Below are 13,056 nucleotides of genomic sequence, written 5' to 3' on the forward strand. Positions count from 1 at the left end.
ATGTGGTATATATACACAATGGAATTCTATGCCTCCATCAGAAAGAATGACATTGCCCCATTTGTTAGGAAATGGAAAAACTTGGAAAAAATTCTATTAAGTGAAGTAAGCCGGGCCCAAAGAAACATAGGTCCCATGGTTTCCCTTATTTGCAATAACTAGTATATGTCTGAGTCAGGCAGAAAAGGTCAGATAAGTTGGTGTTAGGGAAATGAACCCCAAGATAAGTATTCAAATGTTTTTCTTTCATGAGATTGTTTCTAGCATATTTATAAGATGATTTCTTTGTTGCTTTGTATGTCCCTGCTTTCACTGTATTTGATGTTGGTATAATTTGTGGAGGGGAAGGGAAAAAATAGTTTAAATAGGGATACAGGTGGACCCATTGCAACAATGAGATGTACAAGATGTTATGTCGAAAAACTTTACAACTTTGGTGGAGGGGGGGATTGAGTGGGGGCGGTAGGGTGGTATAGGAAGGGATGGGAAGGGGAAACAAAGGAGGAGGCTACAATGCTTGATAAGAAATGTACTCATTATCTTACCCATGTAATTGTAACCCCTCTGTACAGTATTTTCACAATAAAAAAAAAGATTTAAAGCTAACTCATGAGACTCTTATCTCCAGTGAACCACTAAAAAGCCAGAGTGGAGCTGTGATAGAGTACTAGACATGAGCAAGAAAACTCAGGGACAATGCCTAGGTCCTGAGTTAAAGTCCCAGACTGACAAAAAAATCAAGCCCTCTCCTTTGTACAACTATTTAAAGGTAATAAAAATTTAAACATTAAATCTTCTACTTTTATTTTTAAATTAAGCTTAAACATTTTAATGTACTTTGTAAAGTTTATATGCTTAAACTCAGTAAATTTATTTGGAATTTTAAACTAATTTTTATCTATTCAGTTGGTTTGATTCCATTCGATTCCCTTGTTTTTGTTTTATTGTTGGTGGTATTGCTTGGTTTTGCTTTGTTCTGGGCTATCTGAGTGGAAGTAAAGAAACTATGAGAGGAAATATTATTCTACTGAAGTTATTAAAAATGAGAATTAACCTGGAAGCCCCTGGCTTCCCCAGGCAGTATGCCAGGAAAGGATGTCTACACTGTGAGAAAACTTGGACTTTTGGGTCTGTGACAGAAAATTATGTCTAGTTCAAGATATGAGGAAAAGTTTCGAGATTGTATTCTGGATTTATTTAACAAATTTTCTCTCACAATTAGCTTTGGAATGACCATGAGCAGTGCACTCTGGATGAAGGATGATGAAGCCTCCTTGTCACTAAATATATTTAGTGACAGCTTCAAAGGGGGCACTGGTGGCTAACCTGTCATCCTAGATACTCAGGAGCCTGAGATCTGAGGATCATGGTTCATAGCTAAGAGTCCATGAGACGCTTATCTCCAATAAGCAACCAATAAAACCTCCTAAGTGGAGCCCTGGCTCAAAGTGGTAGTAATAACCTTCAGCACAAACGCTCAGGGACCGCACCCAGGCCTTGAGTTCAAGCCCCAGGGCCAACAAAAAAAGAGTGGAGGGCTTGACTTCTATATCTTTTATGTACTCAACCCTTAACCTTTACTGAGCCCTTTCTACATTCTCCTTTATATTAAATTCCTGTTCTGTACTATACACACATACCACCCCTGCACACGCTCACACTTACACAGTGACTTCAGCTCTTGAGTTTTACCAAATTACTATCAGACATGAATTCTAGACTCCATCTCCTGGCAGGCACCTTATGGTATGTGATTCCTGTCTGAGTTTCATTTCTTCCTAAGCCTCTATTTTTTCTAATTTTAAAGTCCTCAAAATGATTCAAATACTTTTATGCAAAAAAGTAATCTTTTAACTTCAGCTAATCTCCAACTACACTGGTCTAACAGGCTTCCTCTTTCCCAACAAATGAGCCATTCATTATTTTCCTGAATGAAAGATGAATACCACAAAAATTACCCGATAAGCTCAGAACAAAACATGTTTCACGTAGAAGAGTAACATATACTGTTTGTTTCATGAAAAAAAATAGAAAGTACAATGAGAGACTGACAAACCTGAAATCGGGAGACTGACAAGACTGTTGTAACCTTTTTATGTTAGGTACCATGTAACCTTTTTATGTTAGGTACTATGTAACCTTAGGTAATTATTCACCTCTGTGAGCTCCAGAAGCCCATTCATACATTAAATATAAGATTGACAACCTAGTATATGATTGACTGTGCAAGATAAATCTAACACTTCTGACAAGAATAGTTGATGTACAGAATTTAAACTACAAGATGGGATGTATTTAATTCTCTATATGGAAATATCTATACTGTTAAACACTGGTGTTTAAAAGTGAGACTTTCTTGCCCAGTGGACAATGGAAAGAAAGCATCCACTATCTGACTCCTGATTCATTACAAGTGATAGATAAGAACCTTGCCAAGTTACTTTCATGTAGTCATTGGCAGACACATTCAGTATTTACTAAATTGAGGACCACAAGGACAATAAAAACAAAAAGAAACAAATTACTGAATGAATGCTATTTTAAAATACAGAAAATGTGGAAAGCAAGAATTTTGCCAAAGATAAGGGAAAAAGAAAGCCAGCTGCAATACAAAGGTACAACAGAAGAAAGCCTATGCAATACAAAGCCTGCTGCAATACAAGGAAGCGGTCACTATATATATATATATATATATATATATATATATATATATATATATATATATATAGCACATGGGATCTGCCTGTGCTTTCACAGAATTTTAGTTCCCAGTTAACATGGTCTCCTACAAAGGGATTTTCTCAGGGCAACTTTAACATCTTTTTTCCTCAAGCTGTAGTTTATCATGGATGTTACAGTGGTACAAAACACAGCTTTTTGATTCATCCATGGACCCAGCTGAGGAGGGTCTGAGATACATAAAGGCATCTGACCAGAACAGAGACACAGCAGTGATGTAGGAGCTGCAGGTGCTGACGGCTTTGGACCTGCCCTCAGTGGACTTTATTTTGAGGATGCTGGAAAGAATGAAAGCTTAAGAGATAAAGATAACAGACTGGGTACAATGATGTCTTTGCCCCTACAATGAAAATCTTTACCTCACTGACAAAGGCACTAGTACAGGAGAGCCGGGGCAAAGGGAGGATGTCACAGAAGTAGTGGTTGGTGGCGTTTGCATCACAGAAGGTCAGTCTCAGCATGCATCCAGTGTGGGCCACTGCACCAGAAAACGCCATCAAGTATGAACCAAGGATAAGGTAGGAGCACGCTTTAGGGGACATGGTGGTGTTGTACAGGAGTGGATGGCTGATGGCCACGTAGCAATCATAAGCCATTGCAGTTAGCAAGTAACATTCAGAAATTACAAAAAACAAACAGTAGCAGTAGAGCTGAGTTTCACAAGATGTACACCTGACCATAAGCAGAGGCTTGATCAGTCTCATTGCACACACAGAACAGATTCCAGGCATGATGGGATGCGTTTACATCCTAGACCAGAATAATATCTTTAATTCCCTAGAGAACTTAGTGTTGGATAAGGTTTCCCTTTCTCTGGGGATTTCATAGCCACTACTAGTTTTGTTATCGAGTATTAGACATAAAGTTTCAAGTCAACGATAGAATTTCATGGGTGAAGATTTCTTCTGTCACTTCATGTCATCAAATCCATATGTGTAAAGACAAGAGGTAGCCACTACCCTCACAGTACGTGGCCTTTCCCCTCAGGCGGTGTGCTCGAGCAGTCCTGCAGTGTGGTAAGTACTTCCTGGGCTCGGATGACGTCACCAACAGGTCACAATACACTGCGGTGGCCTTGGTGATAGCTAGGATCAGAGCAACTTCAATTTTGTAGTGACCAGTGGTCAGGACAGCAACGTGGAGAAGACGTAACCTCTTCTCTTGTGATTTGTTGCCTGTGATTGCACGAATTTCATTCATTGTCATTATTAACTAACTCTCAGAAGCCTCAGAGAAAATTACTTTCCAAAGAGTTGAACCATGAAGCAAAAACAGAAAAGGAAACATCTGGAAAGGACATTCTGCCCTGAAGGTGCAAAGAAGTCAAGAGGTATGTGTCAGCTTGTGCTCTGTGTCTCCTTTCCAATAAAGAGACGAGACTTCCACATCGTTGTAGAGGACAGAAGTGACTTAAGGATGGAGAGAGACGCGTGTGGGTCAAGATAGTCTCAGAGTAAAGAAAAGATCAGCTGGCCTAGGTTTTGTCCATTTGACTTAGGGTCCAGGCTACCTACACCAAGTTATGCTAGACTGCTCTATTACATAGCAGTTAGTTTACTTTTCCTTTTGAAAACAACTTTCCTTTCATTTGACTTCCCATGGGCATTGAACAAACAAATTGTTATGTGTTTTCTAATAGTAATTTTTCCTTTTAAAGAAGGAAGCATGGTTCATAGAAGTTAGGGAAACACTGAAAGGAAAAGACAAAATAGTCATAAAGGAGAAAAGCTAAAGACTAGAAAGATATAAATATGGGGTTTCGATGTAACATGCAAGAAGGAAAACAAAGCAAATATACATATAAAATGAAATAAAATAAAAAATGATGACTTAATCATGATGGCTGCATTGAGAAGATTAAAAACAGGAAACTAGCTAATGTAGTCACAATGGAAATCAATGAACAATTCCTATCAGTGACTAGGAGGGGGTCAGGTCAGACCCAACCCCAACATTCCAAATAGAAATATGTTTCTGAGGATAATTACACAGGCCCAACGAAGTTTAGAGCTTGTAGAGGGAGTTGTTTTCAAATTCACCTAAAGACGTTATTCAGGGTAGATGATGAGACATTCAAAGCATACACTCATTGCTATTCATGTATAAAACCCATACATGGATGAGGTTAGGGTATATATTGACAATAAATTGTCCACTTTCTATATTCCAGATTCTACGCCTCTCCAAAACACATTAGGCTCAGAAGTAGAGCAGGCTAAACAGCTGAATCTACTGGTGCTTTTAGTAACAAGTCAGAATATATGACAGGTCCATAGACAAGTATCCTCCTTGAGTTAATTCAAGGGCTAGGGAAGAATGAACCCATCCTCGCTAATAAATAGCTTTCAGAGAGATCCTGAGTTATCAGGATCCCAAGCAGCTGAGGAAGAAAGAAGATGGAGAAATACACAAGTTTAGGAAGCCATGTTTTGAAGTGGTACATATTTTAAAAATTCATTTTCTATTTCAAAAAACGGAATCATGTGCTCAGTTAACTACCAGGGAGCCTGATATATAGATCTAGATATTCAGATAGATAGATAGGTAGGTAGATAAGGAAGGAAGGAAGGAAGGGAAGGAGAGAGGGAGAAAGGGAGAGAGGGAGGGAAGGAGGGAGGGAGGGAGGAGGGAAGGAAGGGATAGAGATAAATAATATTCTCAGGCCAAAAGGAGATAGCATCTCTACTCCATTTATAAATGACACATTGTGCCAATGTAGTCAGCCATAACGTGAACTGAAAATAAGTATTATTCTACATTTGTCATTTTCCGCAGTAGGTAGCTGATTGTTGTTGATGAGGATGGAGGCCAGGAACGTTGGATGGACTTGTCATATAGTAGAAAATATACATAGATAGGAAATAAGTATCATTTCTGACTTCTTAGGGAATCTGAATTTACACAGAGAGGCTCAACAGTATAAACGGAAGGCAGCAGGCCTAAGTCCATACAAGAAAGCTGGCGGTGCCGCTGCCCCCCCCTCTGTCTACTACTCCTGCGTCTCGCATGAAGACAAGCTCTTCAGTAAAGGTACTCAGGGGTATCCAACTGGGCACAGAAGGGAAAGCTAAGATCTAGGCATCTTCTAAAGATGTTCACATCTCCCCGTCCATGGTATGAAGTGACCCTGTCTAGAAAGAAACTCAAAATATTCCTCCCTATGTTTTTATTAAGATCAGAAGCGGAAAATGAGAAATTCCAAAGGAATGAATTTTTCTCAATACTATCCTTGTCATTTAGGGACTGTGCTGCTTTCGGTCCAGAAAAATCAGCTTATTTGGTACTCTACTCTCTCTTTAAGAATATTTCAAAAAGTGTTATATCCAATTTTTTTTTTTGTCAGTCGTGGGGCTTGAACTCTGGGCCTGAGCACTGTCCCTCAGCTCTTCAGCTCAAGGCTAGTACCATTTGAGCCACAGCACCACTTCTGTTTTTTTTTTTCTTATGTAAAGCTGAGGAATCAAACCCAGGGCCTCATGCATGCGAGGCAAGCGCTCTACCACTGAGCCACCTTCCCAGCCCTGACCTATTTTTAATTGATGCACAATTCTTCATAAAACCTGTAGCTCATAGCCCTCATTTGCAGAATTTCTCACGAGGAACATGAGCTAATAGCAGAATCAAACCTTCAGTGGCTAAGTAACATCACATATAAGAGAACTGATCCCACTGACAAGTACCACACATATAATTTTAATAATGCCTTGTTCGTGTACTTTGTTTTATGTCACTTGGGGCTGAACCCAGAACTTCACCTTTTGCCACTTAATTCCAAGCCTTTGTTTTTATTTAGGTTTTGAGATAAGTTACACTTTGCCTGGGCTGATACTGAATTCATGACCCTCCTGTGTCTGACTCCTGAGTATCTTGGATTATCAGCATGTTCCACCAAGTCCTGGATTATAATAACTATTATTCTTTTTTACTTTTTGAAGTTACTTAAGTTGGTGTGAGTGGAAGTCCTGTAGGTGGCAACAAGGCCTCAAACAAAACAGCTGCTCAGAAAGTCTGTGTTTGCATGGCACAGACCCTGGATCACAGCGTCTCAAGGCTTTCGTGTTTCCTCCTCCAGAATGCCGGAAGCTTCAAAAGGGTGTCCCCCAGACTCGTGCCGCGGTCCAGGCATGGAGTCCAGCACCTGGAGATGACTTCTCTACCTCTGAATATTTCTCCTGTGTCTCCTCTCCAAGCAAGCTTGCCCTTGCCCATAAGGAGGGTGAGGCAATTTTGCTCATCCTCTCTCCATCTGTCTTTCCCACTCTCCTGACATTGCAGAGCTACACCCTTACCCCCGTACTTCTGTATACAGCCATTCTTAAGTTCACCGCTGCACTCATTATTCCCATTCACAATCCACATTCCCTCACAGAGAGCCTGTTTCATCTCTCTTATGCTAACACAAACTCCAGGAAACTCATGAATGTAAGAGAAAACATGTGACCTCATCCGCTATTTACACATGCCTTTTGACCATTCAGTCTTACTGTCACAGGGTTTAACAAAGAACAGGAAACAATGCATTGGCTACCCAAATGGACTATCATAACACACACACACATACACTCTCTCTCTCACACACAGATACACACACACACACACACTCACTCTCATTTCACTTTCAGCACCAGAAACATTCCCCAGACATGAGCAAGACACATATGTATACACATATATAGTATATATATATGTATGTATGTATATATATGTAGATATATAATTACATAGGCATACCACAGATTCATTTACCATGTAACCTGTACCACACATATAATTCTGGGAAATCAGGAATGTGCAATCCCATTCTACACATGCAGTGTGTAGATCACACAGTGATCTCTTCGTAGCTGTCTTATCTTCTTATATTTGACACTTTCTCGCCTAGAAGTCCACAAATTATGTCAAGATGTTCCACATCTTAAACCTGAGCTGCCCATCACCCAAAAGGTGGAGGACCTGGAAACATGCTCCCCAATTCTGCGCAATGACTTTCCTGGGGATAACAGGCCTTCTACGTCTTCAGCACTCATGAGAAACGAAAGAATCATGAAGGTTTACTACATGCATGTCCAGCTGAAAAGGGGAGTGGCTGTTTTAGAGGATACAAAAGGCGGACTGGAGCCCCCCAAAAAGAAAATGAGAATTGAGTCCATTGCATTCCCTGAGAAGATCCGAGCAGAAGTCAACCACTCCGATGTGCTTACCCACGAGCTCCTACACGACAGTGAGTTCAACTCGGACGACGAAGGCCAGGAGAAGCTGGGAGAGGCCGAGAGCCTCACCCAGCCCGCGGCTGCAGAGGAGAGGTCCAGGGCGAGGACCCCTGAGTGGCTGGTGGCCATGAACAGTGGCTATCGGTGCATGGCCTGCTGCCGGGTCTTCCCCAGCCTGGCGGTCCTGCAGGAGCATGTGGAGAATGGGGTTAACGAGGGCTTCAGCTGCCACGTTTTCCACCAAGTCTTCGGCTGGCTGAAGAGCAAACGGAAGAAAGGGAGGGACAAGATGAAGAAGAACTAACACCAGGACCACACCTTCTGACCCTAGTGAGGAAAGCACTGTGACATGAACACCTCCAAATCAACATAAATGCATTGTTTTTGACACCAAGAAGAGAGACAGTGAACCAGACCAGAAATTCCCTAAAGCTGCTGTGGGCTCACTCACCTCCTACCAACCCTGTATCACCAGTACTAGCAGAGAAAACAAGAGCAGAACACAACCAAGCAAAAGAGCAAAAGATTGTTCTTAGAAACTAAGGAGCAGTGGACCCCAGCATCATGTCCACTCGACTTGAGAAGAGGAGATCTTGGGAGTGGAGGCTGCAATGGGCCAGATGGATGAACAAGTCAGGAGTCCAGAGTAGGCGAGACATCCTCAAACCTGGGGTTCTAGAACAAGTGAGACCAGAGGCAGAAAATGTCACAGAGATCCCTCCTAGGTTCTATAAGCATCGTGAGGAAGAATTTCCTTCAGAAAAAAATTGTATGTGAGATGACTGCTTGAGAGGTGACAAAATGAGACTGCACCCTGCCCCAGCCTGGAGAAGGATGGGAATCAAGACCTGCCCGGCTGTTCAGCGGAACAGAGGTCAGATGGGGAAGGGTGGGGCTGTAATAAATAAACTACTGACCAAAGTGTTTCTATATACGCGTGTCCCCGAGCCATATTCCAAGTTATAGCTCAATAACTTACAAGCATAAAACTAGCCTATAAGACTAATATTTAGTGGGAATATTGCACATTTACTTACATACCACTTATACTTAATGCCGTGTACACTCAAATTAAAATTATTTTCTTTTACCCTATCAAAAAGGACAAAGTAAGGAAAAGTTCAAATGTATTTCAATTCACAAATTTACAGGGAAAAGGGACTTTGCTTTTAAAAGTTAAATTCTAAGTGACTGTTTTCTGTAAGTTGTTGCTTTTGCTCTTCTAAAGACTGCAAGTTTAAAACTGCATCCTGGTCTTTGGGATACCTGGGTGAGTATGCATTTATCTTGAAGCATTGTTAGTATGGAGTCTAGGCTTGCCCAGAGGTGCGTGTGTGCACAGCCAAGAGGTGGGCAAAAGTTGCCTTTCCTTCCTCTGAAAAGAGATCCGGTCTCCCTGTCCACAGCAAGGGGTCAGATGAGCCAAATAACCTAATAATTACTGATCCTAAGTGCAAGCTCTAATGCACACTGGATAATCTTCACTGAAGGTCTGGAGAAAATAAAATAAATGCTACAGTTGGTGGGCATGGGCAAGGAGTTGTTTCTGTGTACGGTCTGAAGGCCCATTGAGACCTCTGAACCCCATTTTGCTTCAGTTCCTTTTATAAAACACGTGATTGTTTTTACTCTTACTTTAATGCCCTGAGTGTTTACATTAAGTATTCAATAAACTTTTGTTTTGTCTCAATAACTGAGTTAGTTACTGTTGTATGTCATCCAATCTAATGATGTAAATTAGATTTAATGAAGTATTCTTTCATTCTAATAAACTGAAGTAAGTCCTCCCAGAGAAGTAGCTCCTCAGACTATATACTGAAAAAAATCTCGGTAGTACGCTGTGTCCTTGATTGGTTAGGGAGAAGCTTGGACTTCAGGTTATGGATGATCAAGGTGCTTCTATAGCAGTGAATACATTCTTAGTGGTGATTGTATTTGAGGAAGGGGAGCCATACTCGGAGGCTAGTAGAGTTAGCCCTGGTTTGTTTTATAGCTTGATGATTAGAAGACATGAAGACATTAATTATATAAAATTGAGTGACCTGAGTTTCTCCTGTAACTATACAAATCACCAAGAACACAAAGGCAAGAGTACAAGTTCCTGGCTGTGGGAACATACACAGACGAGGGCTTTAGTGTTGAGAAATCGTGCTTAGGAACCATTCCTTCACAACCTCTGATGTGTTCTCTTGGAAAGTCTGGGACAAGTGACTCCATCTGGAATTCTACAACTTTCCCTCTTGCTGAAGTAGTGTCTGCAGAGTCCCTCATCTCTAGGAAGTGAGTTTTTTCCTCTATAATTATCCTGCCAATTTATTCCCTCCCAGAGAAACAACATGAATCCTCAGGCTGAGGTCAAGTAGTCCCCCCCCCCCCAGTCCATGAGCAAGGTACATCTATGAATTCACTTTCAAAGAATCCTTCTGGTAACCAGAAAACCAGTGTGATGCCCTTCTACCTCCCTATATTTCTCATGTCTGGTTGCCTGTGTCCATCTTAAGGAAGCATCCTGAAAAGGCTAACGTGGGGAAAACAAGCCCAACCACGTGGAGCATTGGAGCAGAACCAGCCAGCACAGAGGGCACGCAACAGGCCCTCGCGGCCTGGGGGCACTCAACTAAGTGAAAGACAAGGCAGGCACTGGGTAGGCCAAGGCAGCACCGCACTGAGCAGGGAGCTGGAGGAATGGCAGAGGCAGCGTTTCTGATGCGTCTCCAAGGAATATCCAAGCTGACCTGGAGATATCATCAGGTTTGAATCCAAGTGGAAGAAAACTGCTTTCAGGGAGAAGAAAACACATGCCCTCTGCCTAGAGACAGGCCGGGAGGCCTGTTTTTACTTCTCCTCAAAACAGACATTTTAGATCCAAGCCAGAAACAAGAAAAGGAACATGTCTGTGTAGGGAGATGATAGTTCATCTCCGGACCAACTAGAAGGAGGGAAGAGGGTGTGCTACCTTTCTGTGGATCCAGGGCAGAAACAAAAAAATATCCAAGTAACTTAACCAAAACCTTGTTGCTGATCTTCTTTACTAGTTCCCTCATTAATAGACAAATTGAGGGCAACTAACTAAATCTAACATGTTGAGTGTTGGGCCTCTGGCCCAGAATTCCAGGCTAAGAGGCAGAGACCTGGTGTGGATGTGTGGGCCAGGGGCTTCCTCATGGCGGACTAGGATTGATGGCTGCTGCCCAAGTAGTAGATAAGGGGCCCTGCAGCTGCCCAGACCTGAAGGTCACTCTGAGGGGTTCTTGCTGCCTTCTATGGTGGTAGCTGCCCCAGAGGAATGTCATCTCAAGGTAAAGGCGGGGATGGGGGGGGGAGCATGGAGGCTGATTAGTTACCACCTTTGCTAAATGGCCCTGGTGTTGCCTAGGAAAGAAGCAGGCCAAGCCATGGGAGGGGAAGGAAGTAAGGCCCTGATCTGTAAGCACCATCCCTTTTGAACTTCCCGGAATTCCAACTAAAAGATCTTGAAAACATTTTAAATTATTTTTAACAAGATCACCCAGTGTCATCTCTCCCTTCACTTTCTCCCAGTTTTTCCCCCTCGACCCTCACAAGTTGTATAGTTCACAGTGTCTAGTGAATATCACTGCTGCGTTTGCTCACCCTTTGTCCCACCATTTCCATGTTCCCGTTAACTTCCCCAGAACAAACTTGCATACAAGACAAAAGGTACAGAAAACAGGGCTGGGAAGGTGGCTCAGTGGCAGAGCGCTTGCCTTGCATGCATAAGGCCCTGGGTTCGATTCCTCAGCACCACATAAGCAGAAAAAAAAAGCCGGAAGTGGCGCTGTGGCTCAAGTGGAGGTGAAAAGCTGAGGGACAGTGTTCAGGCCCACAACAGGACCAAAAAAAAAAAAAAAGGTACAGAATACAAAAACAGCCACAAAGGAAAAAAACAACACAAACCCCAAATAACAAAAATGTGAACATAACTCCTCTTTGCATCACTTTTACAATAACAATTTTAAAAATTTTTTTGATCATTTAGCTGATGCTTGGCTTTTAATAATGTTTTGCTCTATCTGTAATAATAGGGCTGAAAAATGAATTTAAAAAACACACTTTCAGGCTGGGAAGGTGACTCAGTGGCAGAGCGCTTGCCTTGCATGCCTGAAGCCCTGGGTTCGATTCGTCAGCACCACATAAAAAGAAAAAAGCCGGAAGTGGTGCTGTGGCTCAAGTGGTAGAGCGCTAGCCTTGAGCTGAAGAGCTGAGGGACAGCGCCCAAGCCCAGAGTTCAGGCCCCATGACTGGACCCAAAAAAACAACAAAAAAAACACACTTTCAAGTCTGAGCCCATCATCTCCCAATTTCCTAATTCCAGTAGCCTTCCACTTGATCAATGGGACCATCAATGTTTCTGAGAAACAAAATGATTACATAACCAAAGTCGTTAGATGAATGGGTGTCATCTAAAGACAAAGCACAAACTTCAAAATAGAAATATTACCTCATTATTCATGCTTAGTGAAATACACCTAATAAAATAGATGAATGATATCCTAGACAGAGGGGTGGATTTAGAATCAAGACACCTAACAGCTTTCATATAATATTTACCATTGATCTACAATAGCATTTCTCTTTACAAGGTAAATGTAATGCGTCACAGAAGGAAGCTCAGTGCATAGTTTGCAGCAGCAAGGGGGGTTGTCAAGAGTCTGTGCAGAGACACCTGCATTGTGAAACACTAGCATTTGGAAGAGACAGATTCCTACCCAGTAGAGATGGGATGACAAAAGCAGAGAATGATCTAACAAGTCACAGTAAAAGAGCCAAATCAAACTGTCCTGCACAATCCACAGTCAAGATATTACTTTATTCAAACATTTATAATTTGTTATTATTTTAGGATTAAGACCATAATTAAAATGAAAATGGCATAAATTACATTCTCAATATTTTTCAGAGAAGGAGAAATAGTAAAAGGAGAAATTGTGCAAATATAACAAAACAGAAGAAACTGAAAACAAACCAAGTTCACATTTCCCTCCCTTATTAAGAAAGAAATGAGATAAAGCTGACCTTAGACACATACTGAAGAGCACCAACATTTTCTCTGAACTGTACCACAAGAACAGAGAGATTCAACTTCTTT

General features: G+C 41.7%; 1 protein-coding gene and 1 pseudogene across 1 annotated transcript; one reads left to right on the forward strand and one right to left on the reverse strand.

The window, feature by feature from the left end:
* Positions 1 to 2,772: 2,772 nt before the first annotated feature.
* LOC105980644 lies at positions 2,773 to 3,419 on the reverse strand (annotated as a pseudogene).
* Positions 3,420 to 3,999: 580 nt separating this feature from the next.
* LOC105980645 (protein FAM170A-like) lies at positions 4,000 to 8,253 on the forward strand. Its single transcript, XM_013009527.1, has 3 exons — positions 4,000 to 4,069; positions 6,812 to 6,955; positions 7,622 to 8,253. The coding sequence occupies exons 1-3, from the start codon at positions 4,000 to 4,002 to the stop codon at positions 8,251 to 8,253; spliced, it is 846 nt and encodes a 281-aa protein (XP_012864981.1).
* Positions 8,254 to 13,056: the final 4,803 nt, after the last annotated feature.

The sequence above is a fragment of the Dipodomys ordii genome, unplaced genomic scaffold, assembly GCF_000151885.1.
Source record: "Dipodomys ordii isolate 6190 unplaced genomic scaffold, Dord_2.0 Scaffold10, whole genome shotgun sequence".
In the NCBI taxonomy this organism is placed as follows: domain Eukaryota; kingdom Metazoa; phylum Chordata; class Mammalia; order Rodentia; family Heteromyidae; genus Dipodomys; species Dipodomys ordii.